The 24,841-nt window shown below is 35.3% G+C and overlaps 2 protein-coding genes across 2 annotated transcripts; one reads left to right on the forward strand and one right to left on the reverse strand.

Moving 5' to 3' along the window:
* Positions 1-12,242: 12,242 nt before the first annotated feature.
* LOC134263520 (uncharacterized) lies at positions 12,243-14,918 on the forward strand. The gene is made up of 2 exons (XM_062745873.1): positions 12,243-12,297; positions 12,560-14,918. Exon 2 carries the CDS (start codon positions 12,705-12,707, stop codon positions 14,277-14,279), a length of 1,575 nt encoding a protein of 524 aa, XP_062601857.1. The 5' UTR covers positions 12,243-12,297; positions 12,560-12,704; the 3' UTR covers positions 14,280-14,918.
* A 6,003-nt stretch (positions 14,919-20,921) lies between these two features.
* Positions 20,922-23,188, reverse strand: LOC134263530 (uncharacterized). The gene is made up of 3 exons (XM_062745904.1): positions 22,987-23,188; positions 22,605-22,707; positions 20,922-21,397 (listed from the first exon to the last, which is right to left on the reverse strand). Exons 1-3 carry the CDS (start codon positions 23,137-23,139, stop codon positions 21,072-21,074), a joined length of 582 nt encoding a protein of 193 aa, XP_062601888.1. The 5' UTR covers positions 23,140-23,188; the 3' UTR covers positions 20,922-21,071.
* Between the last annotated feature and the right edge of the window lie 1,653 nt (positions 23,189-24,841).

Here is a 24,841-nt window from a genome sequence, read left to right on the forward strand (position 1 = left end):
AGTCATTTATTTCCCTTAGTCCTTAAAACAGAAAACAGATATTACAAACTTAATACCTACAAAATGAGAGGTACATGTACAAGATATTGGTACAATAATTCATGGTTATAGGCCCACTGTTTGAAACTCACTGTAAAATTAGTAAGACATGCAGGGCTGATTGCTTGTGAAAGTTTTCAGCCCTGCCAAAAATGTACTAGCCTGAGAAAAAATAATTGTCTATAAGTTCCTTTTAGCAATAATGTGAATGGGGCCAGTTCACAATATATTTGATCCCAGGCCTATGGGCTGGTGAAGTCTACCCATTTGCTTATTATACTTTGCAACATGTAACACCAGAATGATAAAAGTTCCGTAAATGGTGGAAATAAAAATATTTTAAAAATTTTTGGATAGTTTTGTTCATTCATTTTTGCTTCTTTTTACATGTATGCTCTTCTGACAGACTACCTGCCCCTAACCACACAATGGTTACAAATACTAGAAGTCTGTAAAGCAAAAGGGAGGCCTACGTAGAACCTTAAATTGTTTACTTCATCGTCTCCCAGTTGGGGATAGTTAAATAAATTTTGAGATGTTGGTCAAAATACAAATTTTATAAAGAAAAAAATCAAATAATTGAACTCTTTCAATTTATAATTATATATTTTTTTTTATATTTTAAGTGATTGTCAAGAAACTGTTCTTAAAATATACTTGGGACCTTAAGTAAATATTCTTATCATATTGTAACAGACGGAGTATATACAGACTGGGGTTTAAAAAAATTCAGTTAAGTGTAAGAACTAACTAAAGATAATTTAATTTTTCTGGCTGCCACATTAAAAACAATGCTGCATGTCTGTATATATTTGTACATACTTTTTTCTTAATATTTGAAATAATAAGTATTTCATTTCTTCAGGCTATTGTTTATCTCAAATGGACTTCACTTCTCTCAATGTGAGGTTTTATTCATTACATCTGATGCATAAACGATCATTTTCTGAAGAATGTAATCAGGGCTCTCGATTCTCTAAATCTGGGGCCGATATTCGGCCCCGTTCCCAATGCAAAAAGGTATCTTTTTCCCATAAGAAAGGTGTAAATTTCCGAATTCCCATAGCAAACTATTATTTAAAAAATAAAAGTCCATGAAACTTAATCGCAGAAAAAAAGCTCATTAGACAAGCAAAACACACTTGCAAATGAAAGTGAAACTGAATTACTGTTTCATTAGTTTGATCCAAACGCATTGGTTAACTAGTTTGGGGAACCAGGTTATTATTTTTCCAAAAATTTGTACTAACTATGAATGCAGAGTATCTCGTCATGTAGTTTCGACAAAAAATATCATTTTGGTTTCAAAAATAGACATTTCATTTAAACATTAGTACCCTGCTCCTAGAAACATACCCACGCTTCGGCATGTTCAGTCTCGCGCTGTATTGGTATTACCAATGGTAAGCAAAGTTGTCCATGTGATCGAGGATATTTGGGTCTATATATGTGACTAGCGACTGTCACTCAGAAATTAAGACAGATAACCAAAATATATACACTCAATGATGGTTATGACAAAGCTAATGTACTATCATAAATAGCCTACGAACCCTTGTTTGTTCTGTTTATCTATTTATTCAAAACCAGAGTTAAATTGAAATCAGACCAAAACTGTAGGAGGAGTAGCATTTTGAAAGAATTTCAAAGAAATTTCTATTTTTAGTAACATCGGGACCACTGTTCGTCGAAATCAAAATCCGATGTACAGAATTATGTATCTTAGAGTAGTCTACTTGTGTACCAAGTAAAATTGAAATCAGACCAAAAATGTAGGAGTAGTACCATTTTGAAAGAATTTTACAGAAATTTCTATTTTTAGTAACAACGGCAAAACCGTTCATTAAAATCAAAAACCATTATACAGAATTATGTGTCTTAGTGTAGTCTACTTGTGTACCAAGTTAAATTGAAATCAGACCAAAACTGTAGAAGGAGTAGCATTTTGAACAATTGTTTACAGACAGACAGACAGACGGACAGATGGACGGACGCCGGACGCATTACTATCGCATAAGCTCTTCTGGTCTCTGACCAGTAGAGCTAAAAAATGAAGATATATTGAAAGACTTTTAAAGAATTGATTTTTTAAAATATATTTTGACCAACATCACAAAATTTATATAACTGGCCCAAACTGGCAGATGATGAAATAAGCAATTAAATGTTTTACTTTCCTATTTGTAAGCATTATGTGTCCAGTGGTAAGGAGCCTATTATAATAGCATAAAAAAATGTACAAATGTTAATAATTGATTTATCACAAAAAAAAAATTTGATTTCCTTCTCCTTTGGGACTTTTTTATTCTCATGTTCATAACTAAACCTAAACAAAAAACCAGAAGTCTCTGTCGAGACTGAAGCTCTACTGGTTTGTACTTATAGCAAAGGAAGAGAAATGTACTTTAATAACCAGTTGGGAATTGAAACTTAATATCAGTAATAAATTAGAATAGAATAATGATCCTTGATTGAGCCTCTTTATGTTCAAGTTATCTTGAAATCAGACCAAAACTGTAGGAGGAGTAGCATTTCGCAAGAATTTCACAGAAATTTCTATTTCTAGTAACCACGGCAACACCGTTCTTCGAAATCAAAAACCGATACAGAGAATTATGTATCTTAGTGTAGTCAACTTGTGTGCTAAGTTATATTGAAATTGGACCAAAACTGTAGGTGGAGTAGCATTATGAAAGAATTTCACAGAAATTTCTATTTCTAGTAACCATGGCAACACCGTTCATCGAAATCATAAACCGATACACAGAATTATGTATCTTAGTGTAGTCTACTTGTGTGCCAAGTTATATTGAAATCAGACCAAAACTGTAGGAGGAGTAGCATTTTGAAAGAATTTCACAGAAATTTCTATTTCTAGTAACCATGGCAACATTGTTCATCGAAATCAAAAATCGATATACAGAATTATGTATCTTAGTGTAGACTACTTGTATGCCAAGTTATACTGAAATCAGACCAAAACTGTAGGAAAAGTAGCATTTTGAAAGAATTTCACAGAAATTTCTATTTCTAGTAACCACGGCAACACCGTTCTTCGAAATCAAAAACCGATACAGAGAATTATGTATCTTAGTGTAGTCTACTTGTGTGCCAAGTTATAATATTTACATTTGCAAATGTTTTCCATTATATAACACTACTGAAGGCAAGCGTTTTTATAACTGTGTAAATACAGGTACGGGGTCAAGAGGTTATAGATGTGCGTTTGGATAAACGTTCGACGTAATTTCTCTGTGACTTCATAAAGGGTTGACGCGCGTTTAGTGGATTACAAACATGCCGTTGGGTTTGAAAAATTAACGCATTTCACACGTGAAAAGTAACAATCAGGCAAATATAAAGTATGAATAAGTCACAAATGTAAATATAAGTAATAAGGTATCATTTTTTGAGTTTTATTGAGATGTAAAACGGGTTGGCACATGATCAAATCTTCCATAAAGCCCTTCGGGCTTTATGGGATTTGATCACGTGACCAACCCGTTTTACATCTCAATAAAACTAACAAAATGATACCTTATTTCTTAATTGAAATCAGACCAAAACTATAGGAGGAGTAGCATTTTGAAAGAATTTCACAGAAATTTCTATTTCTAGTAACCATGGCAACATTGTTCATCGAAATCGATACACAGAATTATGTATCTTAGTGTAGACTACTTGTATGCCAAGTTATACTGAAATCAGACCAAAACTGTAGGAAAAGTAGCATTTTGAAAGAATTTCAAAGAAATTTCTATTTTTAGTAACCACTGCAACACCGTTCATCGAAATCAAAAACCGATACATAGAATTATGTATCTTAGTGTAGTCTACTTGTGTGCCAAGTTATATTGAAATCAGACCAAAAGTTAAACTGTAGGAGGAGTAGCATTTTGAAAAATTGTTTACAGACAGACAGACAGACGGACAGACGGACGGACGCCGGACGCATTACTATCGCATAAGCTCTTCTGGTCTCTGACCAGTAGAGCTAAAAAATGCTGGCCTTATAATGAAGAAAGGGGCCTCTTTCAAAATAGATACTTTCAGGGACGCTGGGTCAGGGGTACCAGGGGGGTACTTTGACTAACCAGAAGTCTCTGTCGAGACTGAAGCTCTACTGGTTTGTACTTATAGCAAGTGAAGAGAAAAGTTCTTAAGCAGTTGGGAATGGAAACTTTACCACAGCAATAAAAAGAATAGGCCTGATGATCCTTGATTAAGTCTCTTTATGTTCTTAGTGTACTCTACTTGCATGCCACATTAAATTATGATAATAATCAAGTTAACTGTATTTGGAGACGCATTTTGAGAGTATTAATCGAAATAAGACTAAACTGTAGGAGGAGTAGCATTTTGAAAGAATTTCAAAATTTCTATTTTTCGTTACCACGGCAACACCGCTCATTGAAATCAAAAACCGATACACAGAATTATGTATCTTAGTGTAGTCTACTTGTGTGCAAAGTTATATTGAAATCAGACAAAACTGTAGGAGGAGTTGTATTTTGAAAGAATTTCAAAGAAATTTCTATTTTTAGTAACAACGACAACACCGGTCATCGAAATAAAAAAACGATACACAGAATTATGTATCTTAGTGTAGTCTACTTGTGTTCCAAGTAATATTGAAATCAGACCAAAACTGTAGGAGGAGTAGCATTTTGAAAGAATTTCAAAGAAATTTCTATTTTTAGTAACATCGGGACCACTGTTCGTCGAAATCAAAATCCGATGTACAGAATTATGTATCTTAGAGTAGTCTACTTGTGTACCAAGTAAAATTGAAATCAGACCAAAAATGTAGGAGTAGTACCATTTTGAAAGAATTTTACAGAAATTTCTATTTTTAGTAACCACGGCAACACCGTCCATCAAAATCAAAAACCGATATACAGAATTATGTGTCTTAGTGTAGTCTACTTGTGTACCAAGTTAAATTGAAATCAGACCAAAACTGTAGAAGGAGTAGCATTTTGAACAATTGTTTACAGACAGACAGACAGACGGACAGATGGACGGACGCCGGACGCATTACTATCGCATAAGCTCTTCTGGTCTCTGACCAGTAGAGCTAAAAAATGAAGATATATTGAAAGACTTTTAAAGAATTGATTTTTTAAAATATATTTTGACCAACATCACAAAATTTATATAACTGGCCCAAACTGGCAGATGATGAAATAAGCAATTAAATGTTTTACTTTCCTATTTGTAAGCATTATGTGTCCAGTGGTAAGGAGCCTATTATAATAGCATAAAAAAAATGTACAAATGTTAATAATTGATTTATCACAAAAAAAAAATTTGATTTCCTTCTCCTTTGGGACTTTTTTATTCTCATGTTCATAACTAAACCTAAACAAAAAACCAGAAGTCTCTGTCGAGACTGAAGCTCTACTGGTTTGTACTTATAGCAAAGGAAGAGAAATGTACTTTAATAACCAGTTGGGAATTGAAACTTAATATCAGTAATAAATTAGAATAGAATAATGATCCTTGATTGAGCCTCTTTATGTTCAAGTTATCTTGAAATCAGACCAAAACTGTAGGAGGAGTAGCATTTCGCAAGAATTTCACAGAAATTTCTATTTCTAGTAACCACGGCAACACCGTTCTTCGAAATCAAAAACCGATACAGAGAATTATGTATCTTAGTGTAGTCAACTTGTGTGCTAAGTTATATTGAAATTGGACCAAAACTGTAGGTGGAGTAGCATTATGAAAGAATTTCACAGAAATTTCTATTTCTAGTAACCATGGCAACACCGTTCATCGAAATCATAAACCGATACACAGAATTATGTATCTTAGTGTAGTCTACTTGTGTGCCAAGTTATATTGAAATCAGACCAAAACTGTAGGAGGAGTAGCATTTTGAAAGAATTTCACAGAAATTTCTATTTCTAGTAACCATGGCAACATTGTTCATCGAAATCAAAAATCGATATACAGAATTATGTATCTTAGTGTAGACTACTTGTATGCCAAGTTATACTGAAATCAGACCAAAACTGTAGGAAAAGTAGCATTTTGAAAGAATTTCACAGAAATTTCTATTTCTAGTAACCACGGCAACACCGTTCTTCGAAATCAAAAACCGATACAGAGAATTATGTATCTTAGTGTAGTCTACTTGTGTGCCAAGTTATAATATTTACATTTGCAAATGTTTTCCTTTATATAACACTACTGAAGGCAAGCGTTTTTATAACTGTGTAAATACAGGTACGGGGTCAAGAGGTTATAGATGTGCGTTTGGATAAACGTTCGACGTAATTTCTCTGTGACTTCATAAAGGGTTGACGCGCGTTTAGTGGATTACAAACATGCCGTTGGGTTTGAAAAATTAACGCATTTCACACGTGAAAAGTAACAATCAGGCAAATATAAAGTATGAATAAGTCACAAATGTAAATATAAGTAATAAGGTATCATTTTTTGAGTTTTATTGAGATGTAAAACGGGTTGGCACATGATCAAATCTTCCATAAAGCCCTTCGGGCTTTATGGGATTTGATCACGTGACCAACCCGTTTTACATCTCAATAAAACTCACAAAATGATACCTTATTTCTTAATTGAAATCAGACCAAAACTATAGGAGGAGTAGCATTTTGAAAGAATTTCACAGAAATTTCTATTTCTAGTAACCATGGCAACATTGTTCATCGAAATCGATACACAGAATTATGTATCTTAGTGTAGACTACTTGTATGCCAAGTTATACTGAAATCAGACCAAAACTGTAGGAAAAGTAGCATTTTGAAAGAATTTCAAAGAAATTTCTATTTTTAGTAACCACTGCAACACCGTTCATCGAAATCAAAAACCGATACATAGAATTATGTATCTTAGTGTAGTCTACTTGTGTGCCAAGTTATATTGAAATCAGACCAAAAGTTAAACTGTAGGAGGAGTAGCATTTTGAAAAATTGTTTACAGACAGACAGACAGACGGACAGACGGACGGACGCCGGACGCATTACTATCGCATAAGCTCTTCTGGTCTCTGACCAGTAGAGCTAAAAAATGCTGGCCTTATAATGAAGAAAGGGGCCTCTTTCAAAATAGATACTTTCAGGGACGCTGGGTCAGGGGTACCAGGGGGGTACTTTGACTAACCAGAAGTCTCTGTCGAGACTGAAGCTCTACTGGTTTGTACTTATAGCAAGTGAAGAGAAAAGTTCTTAAGCAGTTGGGAATGGAAACTTTACCACAGCAATAAAAAGAATAGGCCTGATGATCCTTGATTAAGTCTCTTTATGTTCTTAGTGTACTCTACTTGCATGCCACATTAAATTATGATAATAATCAAGTTAACTGTATTTGGAGACGCATTTTGAGAGTATTAATCGAAATAAGACTAAACTGTAGGAGGAGTAGCATTTTGAAAGAATTTCAAAATTTCTATTTTTCGTTACCACGGCAACACCGATCATTGAAATCAAAAACCGATACACAGAATTATGTATCTTAGTGTAGTCTACTTGTGTGCAAAGTTATATTGAAATCAGACAAAACTGTAGGAGGAGTTGTATTTTGAAAGAATTTCAAAGAAATTTCTATTTTTAGTAACAACGACAACACCGGTCATCGAAATAAAAAAACGATACACAGAATTATGTATCTTAGTGTAGTCTACTTGTGTTCCAAGTAATATTGAAATCAGACCAAAACTGTAGGAGGAGTAGCATTTTGAAAGAATTTCAAAGAAATTTCTATTTTTAGTAACATCGGGACCACTGTTCGTCGAAATCAAAATCCGATGTACAGAATTATGTATCTTAGAGTAGTCTACTTGTGTACCAAGTAAAATTGAAATCAGACCAAAAATGTAGGAGTAGTACCATTTTGAAAGAATTTTACAGAAATTTCTATTTTTAGTAACAACGGCAAAACCGTTCATTAAAATCAAAAACCATTATACAGAATTATGTATCTTAGTGTAGTCTACTTGTGTGCCAAGTTAAATTGAAATCAGACCAAAACTGTGGGAAGAGTAGCATTTTGAAAAATTGTTTACAGACAGACAGACAGACGGACAGACGGACGGACGCCGGACGCATTACTATCGCATAAGCTCTTCTGGTCTCTGACCAGTAGAGCTAAAAAATGAAGATATATTGAAAGACTTTTAAAGAATTGATTTTTTAAAATATATTTTGACCAACATCACAAAATTTATATAACTGGCCCAAACTGGCAGATGATGAAATAAGCAATTAAATGTTTTACTTTCCTATTTGTAAGCATTATGTGTCCAGTGGTAAGGAGCCTATTATAATAGCATAAAAAAATGTACAAATGTTAATAATTGATTTATCACAAAAAAAAAATTTGATTTCCTTCTCCTTTGGGACTTTTTTATTCTCATGTTCATAACTAAACCTAAACAAAAAACCAGAAGTCTCTGTCGAGACTGAAGCTCTACTGGTTTGTACTTATAGCAAAGGAAGAGAAATGTACTTTAATAACCAGTTGGGAATTGAAACTTAATATCAGTAATAAATTAGAATAGAATAATGATCCTTGATTGAGCCTCTTTATGTTCAAGTTATCTTGAAATCAGACCAAAACTGTAGGAGGAGTAGCATTTCGCAAGAATTTCACAGAAATTTCTATTTCTAGTAACCACGGCAACACCGTTCTTCGAAATCAAAAACCGATACAGAGAATTATGTATCTTAGTGTAGTCAACTTGTGTGCTAAGTTATATTGAAATTGGACCAAAACTGTAGGTGGAGTAGCATTATGAAAGAATTTCACAGAAATTTCTATTTCTAGTAACCATGGCAACACCGTTCATCGAAATCATAAACCGATACACAGAATTATGTATCTTAGTGTAGTCTACTTGTGTGCCAAGTTATATTGAAATCAGACCAAAACTGTAGGAGGAGTAGCATTTTGAAAGAATTTCACAGAAATTTCTATTTCTAGTAACCATGGCAACATTGTTCATCGAAATCAAAAATCGATATACAGAATTATGTATCTTAGTGTAGACTACTTGTATGCCAAGTTATACTGAAATCAGACCAAAACTGTAGGAAAAGTAGCATTTTGAAAGAATTTCACAGAAATTTCTATTTCTAGTAACCACGGCAACACCGTTCTTCGAAATCAAAAACCGATACAGAGAATTATGTATCTTAGTGTAGTCTACTTGTGTGCCAAGTTATAATATTTACATTTGCAAATGTTTTCCTTTATATAACACTACTGAAGGCAAGCGTTTTTATAACTGTGTAAATACAGGTACGGGGTCAAGAGGTTATAGATGTGCGTTTGGATAAACGTTCGACGTAATTTCTCTGTGACTTCATAAAGGGTTGACGCGCGTTTAGTGGATTACAAACATGCCGTTGGGTTTGAAAAATTAACGCATTTCACACGTGAAAAGTAACAATCAGGCAAATATAAAGTATGAATAAGTCACAAATGTAAATATAAGTAATAAGGTATCATTTTTTGAGTTTTATTGAGATGTAAAACGGGTTGGCACATGATCAAATCTTCCATAAAGCCCTTCGGGCTTTATGGGATTTGATCACGTGACCAACCCGTTTTACATCTCAATAAAACTAACAAAATGATACCTTATTTCTTAATTGAAATCAGACCAAAACTATAGGAGGAGTAGCATTTTGAAAGAATTTCACAGAAATTTCTATTTCTAGTAACCATGGCAACATTGTTCATCGAAATCGATACACAGAATTATGTATCTTAGTGTAGACTACTTGTGTGCCAAGTTATATTGAAATCAGACTAAAACTGTAGGAGGAGTAGCATTTTGAAAGAATTTCAAAGAAATTTCTATTTTTAGTAACCACTGCAACACCGTTCATCGAAATCAAAAACCGATACATAGAATTATGTATCTTAGTGTAGTCTACTTGTGTGCCAAGTTATATTGAAATCAGACCAAAAGTTAAACTGTAGGAGGAGTAGCATTTTGAAAAATTGTTTACAGACAGACAGACAGACGGACGGACGCCGGACGCATTACTATCGCATAAGCTCTTCTGGTCTCTGACCAGTAGAGCTAAAAAATGCTGGCCTTATAATGAAGAAAGGGGCCTCTTTCAAAATAGATACTTTCAGGGACGCTGGGTCAGGGGTACCAGGGGGGTACTTTGACTAACCAGAAGTCTCTGTCGAGACTGAAGCTCTACTGGTTTGTACTTATAGCAAGTGAAGAGAAAAGTTCTTAAGCAGTTGGGAATGGAAACTTTACCACAGCAATAAAAAGAATAGGCCTGATGATCCTTGATTAAGTCTCTTTATGTTCTTAGTGTACTCTACTTGCATGCCACATTAAATTATGATAATAATCAAGTTAACTGTATTTGGAGACGCATTTTGAGAGTATTAATCGAAATAAGACTAAACTGTAGGAGGAGTAGCATTTTGAAAGAATTTCAAAATTTCTATTTTTCGTTACCACGGCAACACCGATCATTGAAATCAAAAACCGATACACAGAATTATGTATCTTAGTGTAGTCTACTTGTGTGCAAAGTTATATTGAAATCAGACAAAACTGTAGGAGGAGTTGTATTTTGAAAGAATTTCAAAGAAATTTCTATTTTTAGTAACAACGACAACACCGGTCATCGAAATAAAAAAACGATACACAGAATTATGTATCTTAGTGTAGTCTACTTGTGTTCCAAGTAATATTGAAATCAGACCAAAACTGTAGGAGGAGTAGCATTTTGAAAGAATTTCAAAGAAATTTCTATTTTTAGTAACAAAACTGTAGGAGGAGTAGCATTTTGAAAAATTGTTTACAGACAGACGGACAGACTGACAGACAACGGACGCATTACTATCGCATAAGCTTCTCTGGTCTCTGACCAGTAGAGCTAAAAATGCATTTTCACTATATACTTATTTAGCCCCACCCTAGCACCCTAGTACCCCTGACCCAAGGGCCATGAATTTCACAATTTTGGTAAAGGACTCAATGCTGATAACAATCATGCAAACAGTTTGACTGCTTGATGTCCAGGAGTAAAGAAGAAGATTTTTAAAGATTGCATTCATTTTAGTAATTTTGGGCCCACCCCTCAGGCCCCAGGGGGCAGGGAACATGAAATTCAAAATTTTTGTTCCCCTTCACCCATAGATCGTTGTCCAATTGAGTCATCATTCTCCTTCTGGATGATTAATTTAATCCTTTACAGTAATTGTGAAAACCAGTTTCAACAAATGAAGATTTCAGTTTACAGTAAAACTCGGTTATGATGAAGTCGCTGGGACCTATGAAATTACTTCGCTATATCCGTAATTTGTTATATCCATCCGTATAGGGAATTCGTTAGATTTATAAAGCTGGGGATCCTAGATGACTTCGCTATATCCGTGAATTTGCAATATCCGTGTTCGTACTAAACGAGTTTTACTGTATTAAGGTTTTTAATCAAGTTTCTAAAAAGGAAAATTTTTGTTCTAATTAAAACTTGAGAAAATCAGTTTATTTCTGCAGATAAAAAAAACTTTGATCCTAAATTGTGACCCCAACTTAGTTCCTGAATCTTTATCACATCTTTCTTCATATTCAAGACTTATTGACCTTGTCGTCTTAAATTTTGACCAGCAATTGTGGCCCCAGATGTTATACATGTAATTTAATCAAATAAGCCCCTATATTACATGGTTCTGTGTACATATAACTATTGATGTCATATTGCTTATTTCTTTGTTGTTCTATTTACTCCCCCCCCCCACCCATATTTTTTTTACATTAAATTATGTATCAATTACTCTTGTGGCATCGTGCTTGCTCAAAGGGCCAGGGAGATGCAACTTTTAATGATTTACTTTGGTCAAGTCATTTCAGAGGAGAACATTTAGGAGGACAATAATTGTTTTTTTTAGATTCAAATTCCATCCTATCTGACAGTATTTTTTTTAAACTTAACTGCACTTCAGATTCCTTTGCTTGTTAAAAGGAAAATACAGATTGTTTTTTCCAAAAAAAAAAAATTCATTAAAAAATAATTAATCTTTTTATACATATTCAGATGTGTAGGAACAATGATATTTTCTAGAGCATTAAAAAACATGAAATGGTTTATAAATAAAATTCCTGCATTCAAGCCGTTGTTGAAGGTATTTAAATCCCCCTCTAACCAGGAAGTAAATACACCTGACAGGTAGATAACACAGGTATGTCAGGTGATCAGTGTGTATAGAGACTGTACTTGGAGATCGATCAACAGGGCGGCCATTACTGAAGTCAGGTAAGAAGTGTTCAAGTTTTTCTTTGCATAACAGTTCAGAGTCACTGAAAATTCATTAGTACAGGCTAAAATTTCATTCCCAAAAATTTAAATGAACCTTAATGTAATACAAAGTTTTGTTAATGATCTTGTTTATATAATTTACATTTGTATTTCCCTTTGGCCTAAGTCAAACTGTGTTTCTTGAGTATAAAAAAATGTAAGTTGCCCTCAAACTCACTCAAAAATGTAGATTCATAAATGTTGAATTTTTATGCTTCAGTCACAAAATCTAATGATGGACCCCCGTACCAGTGCCCAGGACGTGATGCGATGTGACCTGTGCGAGACTGCTGTGGTACAGATGCACTGTGATACATGCCTTGTCAACCTGTGTACAGCGTGTGTAGGAAAACACATGATATCTGATGAATCCAAGGACCACAAGGTCGTCAAATTTCAGGCCAGGAAATCTACCCCCCTCTACCCTGGATGTAAACTCCATAGATAAAGAACAATGTAAAATGTACTGTAATCAATGTGACATTCCTGTCTGCCATAAGTGTATCGGATCTGATCAACATCTAGGTCATAAGGTATCAGAAATCTTGAAAGTTGTGGATGAAAGAAAGACTAAATTCATGAAAGAACAGACTGAATTAAATAAGACAATTTATCCCACCTACCAGGACATTGCCTCTGATGTACAAAACAGAATGAGTCAGTTAGAAAAGGAATATGGAGATCTCTCAACAGCCATAACAAAACATGGAGAGAACTGGCACAGAGAAATTGACAAACTTGTCCAGAAACTTAAAGCTGAAGTTGATGAGATGAAAAACACACAGTTACAAACTCTACAGAAACATCTGGATGAAATAAACAAGACAATATCTGACATCAAGGATGAATTCGATTCATTGGAAACTACAATAGACACCAATGATTTGTCAAAACTGTTTAGTGTCACGTCCAATGTACACACATACAGAAATCTTCCACACAAAATCAATCCATCTTTACTTAAATTTATTCCAGGAAAAATCCAAGGAGAAGAACTTAGTAAGCTGTTTGGAGCCATATCATCAAGTTCTTTGACATCAGATAAACATGACTACAGCATGAAGACAACACAGAAATCACCAGAAGCTGGATCCTCTCCTCCAGTCAAACAGCTGCTTGATGAAACAGAGACTGTCACCACCATAGACACTCGGTATAAATATGACCTTTACAATGTGGCCTGTCTGAGTGATGAAGAAATCTGGACAAGAGGAGATGACAACATCATGAAACTCTACAGCATCAATCAGGGATCACTACTCAAGTCAATCAGAACCAAGTCAAGGGACATACCATTTAACATAGCAGTGACAAAAAGTGGAGATCTAGTTTATACTGATTACATTGATAGAACTGTGAACATTGTGAAGAATGAGAAGATAGAGGTGATCAGACTACAGAACTGGAGACCTAATGGTGTCTGTAGTACCTCCTCTGGTGACCTCCTGGTTATCATGGAAAGTGATGATGGCAAACAAACAAAAGTTGTCCGTTACTCTGGCTCCACAGTGAAACAAACCATTCAGTTTGATGATAAAGGTAAACCTCTCTATCAACCTAGTTCTTATATTCTAAGATACATAACAGAGAACAAGAACCAGGATATCTGTGTGTCTGACATTGGAGCTAAAGCAGTAGTGGTGGTCAATCAGGCCGGGAAACTGAGATTCAGGTACACTGGACATACTCCTGCTCCAAATAACCGACCATTCGATCCACTAGGAATCACCACAGACAGTCAGGGTCACATCCTTACAGCTGATTATAACAATAACTGTGTCCACATCATAGACCAGGATGGACAGTTCCTCCGTTACATAGACTGTGTACTGAGTGGACCCTGGGGAATGTGTATAGATACAAATGACAATCTGTTTGTTGCTCAATATGGAAATAGACAAGTGAAGGAAATTAAATACATGTACATGTATCTGCAGTGATCTACATTATTGTGTTGTACAATTAGAGGTATGTAATATACATGTAACTGATTTATCAGTATGGTTTAACTATGGAATCTTGTAATAATACATATATCAGTCATATTATCAAATAATATCTTTTACCATTAAAAAATAATGGATGTCCATTGAAAATAAGTTAAACTTTGATGTGTTTTATAATGTATGCTTCTGAAAACTTTTTGTTTTGCTCAATATAGGCTGCTGTAGTACATTGTATAAGAAAACACAAGGTTTTAGGATATTTCTCCATACACAAAACACTATCTAAGAATTATTTAAAAACTGCCAAAATAATTCAAACCCAATTTGAAAGAATCTTTTCTTCTAAATTTTAGAGTTGCGAAATGAATTTGACAAGATTTCCACTGCATTATTTGAGGAAAACTTTTTCATAGTGGCTAAATTTTTTTTCACACAAAAATATTTTTTTCCAGCAATTATATTTAAGATATACCCAAAATTTTTAGTTAATGCCTAGTTTTTCCTATCATTTCATGGACAAGGAGATCATCAAATGTTAGACAGATTTTTTCTTTATTATCTTGTAATCTTGCCTTGTTTTTGTGAATGAGATGTCTACACTTGAAGAGACAGATTTCCTGTTAGTACTCGGTGTTACCGCAGTGGCGGATTTAAGGGGGGGCGCACCCGGCGCGCGCCCCCCTAAAATTGTCAAAGTTAGCGTAAATCACAGTTTCGTCTAGAAAATGTAAATATGTCTAATTGGTAGACCTCATTTTTACCCTACAAAATCTCTAAAATCCAGGAGCTTCCGGGGGCTTCGCCCCCTGGGCCCCCACCAGGGCTTTGCCCTGGACCCACTGGGGGCCTCAAGGCGGCCCTCAGACCCCTTGCCTAATGTTGGCGCCCCCTCTTACTCCAATTCCTGGATCCGCGCCTGTACCATATGCCTCCATCACACTCAGGGCGTCCTGTACACAGTCATGCTTGTCTTGGACCAGGATGTACTTGATCAGGTCCTACAAATAGAATTAACAGATATAAGTTTTGTACCTAGATTTTGTACATGTGTGCTGTATGTATGTAAATAATGGCCCTACAAATAGATCTACTTTTAAAAACTTGTAAATAATTATCTAGAAATATAATTAAGTTTTTGAATGAAGATTTTGTACATGTGTACTGTTTGTAAGTGATTACATGTAAATAAAACAAGCACACCTCATTGGACTGTTTGTCTGGTACCCGGTTAACTCCATACTTGAGAACCAGTTTTCTGACAGTCACCATCTTGTATTGCTCCTGTATCTCTGTGGCTCTGTTCAATAACCAGAAGTCTCTGTCGAGACTGAAGCTCTACTGGTTTGTACTTATAGCAAAGGAAGAGTAAAGTACTTAAGCAGTTGGGAATTGAAACTTTACAACAGCAATAAATAGAATAATGATCCTTTATTAAATCTATGTTCTTAGTGAAGTCTACTAGCATGCCACATTATATATTATTATCAGACTAAAAATTACTGTAATTGGAGTGGCATTTTGAGAGTATTAACAGAAATTTCTATTTTTCGTAACCAAGGCAATAATGTTCATCAGTCAGAAACCGATACACAGAATTGTGTATCTTAGTTTAGTCTACTTGATGGCCACGTTATATTGAAATCAGGCCAAAAATGTAGGAGACATAACATTTTGAAAGAATTTCACAGAAATTTCTATTTTTAGTAACAACGGCAACACCGTTCATCGAAATCAAAAACCGATAAACAGAATTATGTATCTTAGTGTAGTCTACTTGTGTGCCAAGTAATATTAAAATCAAACCAAAACTGTAGGAGGAGTAGCATTTTGAAAGAATTTCACAGAAATTTCTATTTTTAGTAACATCGGCAAAACCGTTCATCGAAATCAAAAACCGATACACAGAATTATGTATCTTAGTGTAGTCTACTTGTGTGCCAAGTTATATTAAAATCAAACCAAAACTGTAGGAGGAGTAGCATTTTGAAAAATTGTTTACAGACAGACGGACGGACGGACGAACGCATTACTATCGCATAAGATCTTCTGGTCTCTGACCAGTAGAGCTAAAAATAAATTAATGCTTTGAAATCTGCCCTTTGATAAGCAATGGTGCCTTCTTCAAAATTTGTGAATTTCATGGCTTTTGGATTAAAACACGAACCAAATACAATCGCTGGAAAGTTGTTACATGATACTCAGGTGACCTATAAGGCCCGTGGGCCTCTTGTTTTAAAGTTACTCGCAATATATTTGGAAAATTATATTTTTATTAGTAAGAAAAAGTGCTAAAATGGATTACATTTTTTTTTTTTTATGCAACCATTAATCATTAAATCGCCCTTTTACTGTCTTACAGTTTGATAAAAAAACAAACAAACAATTTCTTAATTTCCTTTGATAGGAGATTACAAATCAGCTGTTGATGGGAACCTTGAAACCTTCAAGTACAACATCCTCAAAAGTCTTGTTTCCACTCTCAGTGTATCAGTTATCAGGATAGCCAACTTAAATGTAAGTATAACTTAAGTTAAAGTTTAAGCACAATGCTTAGTTTGTCCTTTCAGTATCAAGATAACCCTGTTACATGTAGATACAAGTAACTGAATAAAGCACTTTCATAGGGAAGTTTCTAGTTTTATGGATTCCTACATAAGAGTTGCATATTTTACATAAATTAGACGTAAATAATTGTTGCCATGCCAAATATTTGCTTGTTAAGGGTTGTAAAACTGGCATTATTTTTCTTATATGCCAATTTAATTGAATTTAGTGTTTTAAAACTGCCAGAGAGAATCATTTAGGAATAGAACTATTACATTACACTTTACCTGTTTAAAGGTATATTACAGTCCCACGGACATAAAACTATCACATTACACTTCACCTAGTTACAGGTATATTACAGTCCTACAGACATAATAATACTTTACTTATTTACAGGTATATTACACTCCCCCGGACATAATCGTATCATTTGAGATCCTGGATGTGGCAACACTAAGTCTCAGTTTATTAACACTTTACCTATTTACAGGTATATTACAGTCCTACAGACATAATCGTGTCGTTTGAGATCCTGGACGTGGCACCAGTTGTCGGAGACGTACAGAGTGTAATCAAAGAGACACCGCTAAGTGTTGCCGCCAACACGCTACAGACCAAAGTCCAAAACTCACAATTCGCCATCGCTCTAGACAAAACAGCCTTCCCAAATGTATGTACAGTATATGTATCCAGTTTGATGTAAATAATTTTTTGTGTTCTTTTTTCATTCATTTTGACCTAGGCTTATACCTTACGGTATTAAGTTGATTTAACTTTAAAAGACAAAATGAATACCATTATGACTTACTTATACCTATTACCGTAATTATGATGTTGACCTTTTTTCCTCAGCATTGACTTAAAATCTACTACTTACAATGCAGTATTACTGAATAAAAGGCCTTATTAACTTATAGAGAGTTCCATTTTATTCCCGTTTGATCTGACCTTTTCTGTATAAATTGTCTCCCCCAAATTGACAAGGACCTCAAAGCTAATCCAACCAGTCAAAAGGAGATGCTTACTTCATTATGGTACCTGATCCCCTCTCTGTGTTTAGGAGTCAAAGTTTGCTGTGCAATAAATTCAATCTCTAGTACTCTCCTTATTTAACAGATACCTGCCATGGTACCTATCAAAGAGTCTTTCACAGAAACAACGTATCTAAATAACAAGGGACAAAAGGCTACAGCTAAAACAGGATACAGTCCAGGTACAATGTAGTTATATGGTCATGCAAACAAGATCGTTAATTAAACATGAAAGAAATTGTCAAACTTTTACACTTTGTGTTATAACCATGCAGAATTTACAGTATTTTGATTGGATTCATCAAAAAACGGTGGTATATTGGCCTAAAATGACATTATTTGATTGACAGGTGCCATGGCTGCTGTAGGCGTCACATTACCAATAGTGGGCAGAGCCTTAGGAGGGGTGTTTGCTTATTTCTTCTTCAAATAAACATTTTTAAAAATCCTAAAGCAAGGTAAATTTCAGGTATTTTCCCTTCACTTTCTAGACACTATCTTATTCTTTCTTTCAAAATTCCTTTACCCTGTGTACATGTAATTGTCGCCTCACATCATCATGTACAGACTTAATCTAGATGTTTACTTTCCTGCAGGTCTCTGAATACCTACACTGAGTTAGGCAATGGAACAGAGCACTCATGAGATACCATTTGAAAATCATGCCACTTGTCTCAATTGGTGAAACTGACTCATAATTTATACAAATCTCTTTTTTCCTACATATTTTACATGTATTTGTATTCTTATGTGTGCAATATTGAATAAATACTCAAAAGATAATAAAACATTTACTATGTTTGAAGACTTAACTTTTATTTTTAATTCTGGGGATTTTCACAAATTATTTAACCTGTTGTCTTAATGTGCGAAAAAACTGAAAAATATGTTGTAATGAACTTTCCAAATATAAAATTCTTCAGGTCCTTAGCTACTTTCAGCTGCTAGCTAGAAGCTTCAGCTACTAGCTAATTACAGCAATCAGACTAATGATGGTATACAGATAAAGTATATTATTGAGGGAGTTAGCAAAATCATTGAGGGTGTTAGCAAAATTCCAGTTCCACATGTCCAGGACTTTTTCCCAAGGCACAGCCTCTGATCAAGGGGAACTGAAATCTTGCTACTTCTCTCTATAATATCCTACTTTTTAACTGTTTTATTATACTGATACACAAATGAAAAAAATGGAGGATTACAAATAGAGGTATAATAAATATTTATAGCATACCAAAAACAAATTGTAATACACACTGTTAGATAAAAGTTCTGGCCACTGGAATTTTCTTTGACTCTTGGGTCAAATATGATTTTTCTTTTACCGTTCATGGTAGCTCAGTTGGTAGAGTGCTTGCTCTGTGATCGGGAGGTCATGAGTTCATATCTCGGCCGCAACTGACCTAGTCGTTAAAATGGGTAGCAACTGTTCCTTCGCCATGTGCTCGGCTTTTGAAGTGAAAGTTACGTGTCCTTCAGATGAGACCTTAACAAGAGGCCCATGGGCCACATCGCTCACCTGAGAAGCTTTGACCATTCTGTTCTTTACCAGATTTCCCCCTTGTTATACATAATGCATCCCCACCCTACCCCACTGATCATAATTTAGACATTTTGAAATCTACACTACCCCATGATCCTTCCATGGGCACATATGTTTCAGCTTTTTTGGCCCAGTGGTTCCTGAGAAGAAGATTTTCAAAGATTTTTCCTATATATTTCTATGTAAAACTTTGATTCCCAATGATGGCCCCGCCCTTCCCCAGGGGGTCATGATTCCTACAATTTAGAATCTACACTACCCCAGAATGCTTCCACATAAGCTTCACTTTTTCTGGCCCAGTGGTTCTTGAGAAGAAGATTTTCAAAGATTTTTCAAGTATATTTCTATATAAAACTTTGATTCCCCATTGTGGCCCCGCCCTTCCCCCGGGGGTCATTATTTGAACAATTTAGAATCTACACTATACCAGGATGCTTCCACATAAGTTTCAGCTTTTCTGGCCCAGTGGTTCTTGAGAAGAAGATTTTCAAAGATTTTTCCTATCTATTTCTATATAAAACTTTGATTCCCTATTGTGGCCCCACCCTTCCCCCGGGGTTCATTATTGGAACAATTTAAAATCTACATTATACCAGGATGCTTCCACATAAGTTTCAGCTTTTCTGGCCCAATGGTTCTTGAGAAGAAGATTTTCAAAGATTTTTCCTATATATTTCTATGTAAAACTTTGATTCCCCATTGTGGCCCCGCCCTTCCCCCGGGGGTCATTATTTGAACAATTTGGAATCTACATTATACCAGGATGCTTCCACATAAGTTTCAGCTTTTCTGGCCCAGTGGTTCTTGAGAAGAAGATTTTCAAAGATTTTTCCTATATATTTCTATGTAAAACTTTGATACCCTATTGTGGCCCCGCCCTTTCCCCGGGGGTCATGATTTGAACAATTTAGAATCTACACTACCCCAGGAAGCTTCCTCATAAGTTTCAGCTTTACTGGCCCAGTGGTTCTTGAGAAGAAGATTTTTTAGTGACCCAACCCTATTTTTGTCTTTTCTTGATTATCTCCCCTTGCGAGGGGATATGTCCCTTCATTTTTACAATTTCAATTCCCCTTTACCCAAGGATGCTTTGTACCAAGTTTGGTCAAAATTGGCCCAGTGGTTCTTGAGAAGAAGTCGAAAATGTGAAAAGTTTACAGACGGACAGACGGACAGACAGACGGACAGACGGACAGACAGACGGACGGACGACGGACAAAATGTGATCAGAAAAGCTCACTTGAGCCTTCGGCTCAGGTGAGCTAAAAACCAAGGCCCCATGTTAGCGGCAGGCGTTGGCACGATAAAGATCCCTCACTGCTCAATGGCCCTGAGTGCCAAGTAAAAGTCAAAATTTGAAGCCCTTCACCAGCATACGGTGACATCTCCATATGAGTGAAAAATTCTGGAGAGGGACATTAAACAATATACAATCAATCAATCAATCATTTTTCTTTTCATACATGATTAGGTTAGGCGGTAAAAAAACTTTGTAACATCCAATACCTTTACATCTTCTCCCAAGTTCTTGACGAGCCCTCTGCTTTTCTCACGCTCATTTTTCCATTCAATCCTTAATTTTTCAGGGTCAAAGTTAGACCTGGATTTTTTTGTTAACTTGGGGTCTAATCTACAGTGGTGTTGATAGAGATGGTAGTGGACTAAGGATTAAGGTGGGACACTAGTTGACAATTCACATAATACAGCTTCTGCCTGGATTTGATCAGTCTGTAGGTTCATCATAGTCCCATGTAGATCTGTCATGGTCTGTATATTAGTCCCCTGCTCCCCCTGTTTATCTGAACAGGTCTGTATGTTAGCCCCATGTTCATTCAGTAGTTCTGTACAGGTCTGTATGTTAGTCCCCTGCTCATTCTGTATACCTGTTGAGTTCTGTATGGGGGAGCTAGAGGACTGGGAATCCGTCACACTGGGGAACTCTAGCTGATCATCTAAACATTCTTCTTTGATTCTAACCTCCACCAGGAAAGTACCTGTAAAGGATCATCTTAATACATGTAGTAGAAAAATAAACTACAGTGCATTATACTTTGAAGTCTTTCATTGCTTCTTTTCATTTAAGATCAGCTGTTTCCTATAGATTTTATTATACCACCAATTGCCAATTTTTTTGCAACATAGATATTTAGTACATGAATATGAAGAAAATGAGCAGTAATCATGCAGGGTTTTTATGCGCCCAGATAGACAGATTGGGTCTTCTATTGTTTTTGTCCTATCTGTTTGTTGTAAACTTTAACCTACGCCATAACTTCTGAACCATGAGATAGAGACTTCATATTTGGTATGCATAATCCACAACTTAAGCTCTTTCAAATGTTATGCAGATCAATGACGTTGTGACCTTGACTGTGACATATATGCTAAAAAATAGCTTTTTCAATCTTTCACCATAACTTTTGAATCATAAGAGATAATTGGTATGCATACCCCACTAATCAAGTTCTTTATGAAACCAAGATCAATGACCTTGTGACCTTGACTGTGACCTACATGCTAAAAATAGCTTTTTTGAACTTTAATGCTGTCAGTCGCGTGTCAACAAGATGAATCTGTGAAGGTCTAGGCCCCTGCTGGTACTTAATACAATTCTGGAGTGGAATGTAGCAATATATATATATGTATATTCTAAATTTCATTTCAGTATGTGGAACGGTTGTGAAAAAATGACTAAGTCAACTGACCGACCGACCAACAGACAGACAGCAGCAAAGCAATATGCCCCCCCCTTCTTTGAAGGGGGACATTAATATTAAAGCCTTACCCTTGACAGCCCAATAGTTATAGGCAAGGTATAAGTTTACAACAGACAAACAGGAAGACAAACAGACAGACAGGACAAAAACAATATATCCCCAGGGTATTTTGATTCGGGGGCAAAATTGAAACTTTTGAGAGTACTAACTCATGCAATTCAACCAAAAAAAAAGGTATTGTGAGTAAATAATAATTCACATTTCATCACATTCAAATAGGGGTGACTGAAATTCAGAAGATACTTGTTAGAGAATAAGAATTTTTTTGTGTTGAATTTATAGTGAGTGTGAAAAGAGCGACAGCCTTTCCATGTCATTGATTTAGACCCAAAGACTTGCAGGTAAAAATTTTGCAAGAGGCAATAAGAACAGTAGTGTTGTGTCTTTAAAGGCAATTACAATCTAAGAAGCAGTGGACCAGTACCTTGTTCCTCCAAGTTGGAATTGAAGACTTCCTGATCTAAATTATTGGGGTCAGGCTCCACTCCTTCCTCCACTGCCTTTGTTATGAGATTCCGAGAAAATGACTGCAATTAAATATATGAAAATATTAGCTACTTAGAACAACATTCTGAGATCCATCCCTAGAAATTGGCAAAAAATTGCTTAAATGTATTTGCTTCATATATACATAGAAATAAATGTAGTCCTGAAGACAGAAGTAAGTTACAGACTGAATCCATTGTCACAGACTCAGTGAGGGGAATAAAAAGTAGTTTTGTAACTAACTCTTTTACAAAACAACAAACTCAATATTAACTCTCTGCTGAACAATAAAATCATTTTACACATAAAGATTTTCATACCTTAGAAGCAGTCCGGGATAAACCAGACCTTCCTGGACTAGAAAACAACTTTTCCAAATCCCTATTTTCCTTCAGATGCATGAGTTTTTTGGTCGGGGGAGCGTATTCCATAGGAGCTGTGATATCTGACGTGTCCCTGAACTGTAGTTTCATTGTCTCTATAGGGATCAATCCTTTCTCACAATCGTCTACTATTATCCTCTTCTTTACCCTCTTTTCAATCATTATCAAGATTCCCCCTACAGAGTTCCCTTCTGGTTGATTTGAAGTTGATGCTGCGTCATTTATTTCCTAAAAACAGATATACAAAATGAGAGGTACATGAACAAGATATACATGATATAGGTACAATAATTCATGGTTATAGCACAGGCACCTGACGTTACTTATTTTTCTTTTAATAAAAAAATATACACCTACTTAATTTGAGGGAACCATTTTTTTTTTTTTTGGCATTTCTTACTACATTTTCTCGACATTAATTTCCTGCAGTATAAAGTGTGTGTGTGTGTGTGTGGGGGGGGGGGGGAGGGGGGAGGGGCAAACCAGCCTTTCAATGGAAATGTAAAAGTAATGTTGAGAAAAAAAGGGGACAGGCCCCTCTTTAGCTATGTGCCTATAAGGAATAGGGAGGTAGAACCTTAACTTGTTTATTTCATCATCTCCCAGTTGGGGATAGTGATATAAATTTTTAGATATTGGTCAAAATACAAATTTTATAAAGAAAAAAAATCAAATTTTTGAACGCTTTCAATTTATATATATATATATATTTTTTTTAAATGTATTTCAAGTGATTGTCTACAAATTGTTCTTAAAATATACTTGGGACCATAAGTAAATATTCTTATCAATTATAACAGACAGGGAGTTAGATAGAACGTTCTATTGCCCGGTTTAACAATAGATGTGGTGAGGGCTTGTACTGAGACACAGTTAGATTATTCTAACTAACAGGGAGTATACAGACCTCACCTCACCTGTCCTCTTCGTGCCCGCTGGCACATAAGGCCCCGAGAGTATACAGAAGGTGTTAAAAAAATCAGTTAAGTGCAAGATAATTATTCTGGCTGCCACTTCAAAAACAATGCTACATGTCTGTTTATATTAATTTTGTATATACTTGTTTTCGTATTGAAATAATTAGTATTTCATTCCTTCAGGCTATTGTTTATTTCAACCTCAAATGGGCTTCACTTCTCTCACACTCACAGTTTTATTCATAATTATTACATCTGATGCAATAATGCCATGATGCACAAGGCTTTAAGTGATCATTTTCTAAAGAATGTTTCTTGAACTATTAGCTAAACCAAATACATGTACATAAACAATGTCTCTGGCAATAGCTACCATGGGCAGTTTTTAACCTCTGGGAGGAAATTATTTAAAAGCAGATACTTTTTAATACGGATTATCTCACCAACATCAGGTCCAGTACAATCACTAGATTTAGCTACGCAGGTAGAATTACCTACGTAGCTTTATTTACCTACCTCTGGTTGCTTTATTTAGCTATTTCAAGGTTACTTTTCAAAAATTTTCTTCTTATGAAAAAGAGACAAAAAAATCGCAGTTAAGTGAATATTGATATTTATACTTGGGACGCTAAAAAACAATCCAAAGCAGAGCAAGCTTAAACATTGCTGCGTTTGGTCAATTTAGAGTAAAACAAGTAATTCCATTGTTTGGTTATCTTTCCATGCGGTGAGGGCGGTGAGGCATGACTGAGTATGATTACTTCACATTGTGCTAGAATAATTACCGACCTATTATCGTGTTAACCGGAACTGGACTTCTTTGTCATTTCATTCAAGTAGTAACTGTTCTAACTGTCATACATAGCCCCAAAACT

Source organism: Saccostrea cucullata, unplaced genomic scaffold, assembly GCF_032062105.1.
Source record: "Saccostrea cucullata isolate Sc308-1 unplaced genomic scaffold, CSIRO_AGI_Scuc_v1 ctg1150, whole genome shotgun sequence".
Taxonomy (NCBI): domain Eukaryota; kingdom Metazoa; phylum Mollusca; class Bivalvia; order Ostreida; family Ostreidae; genus Saccostrea; species Saccostrea cuccullata.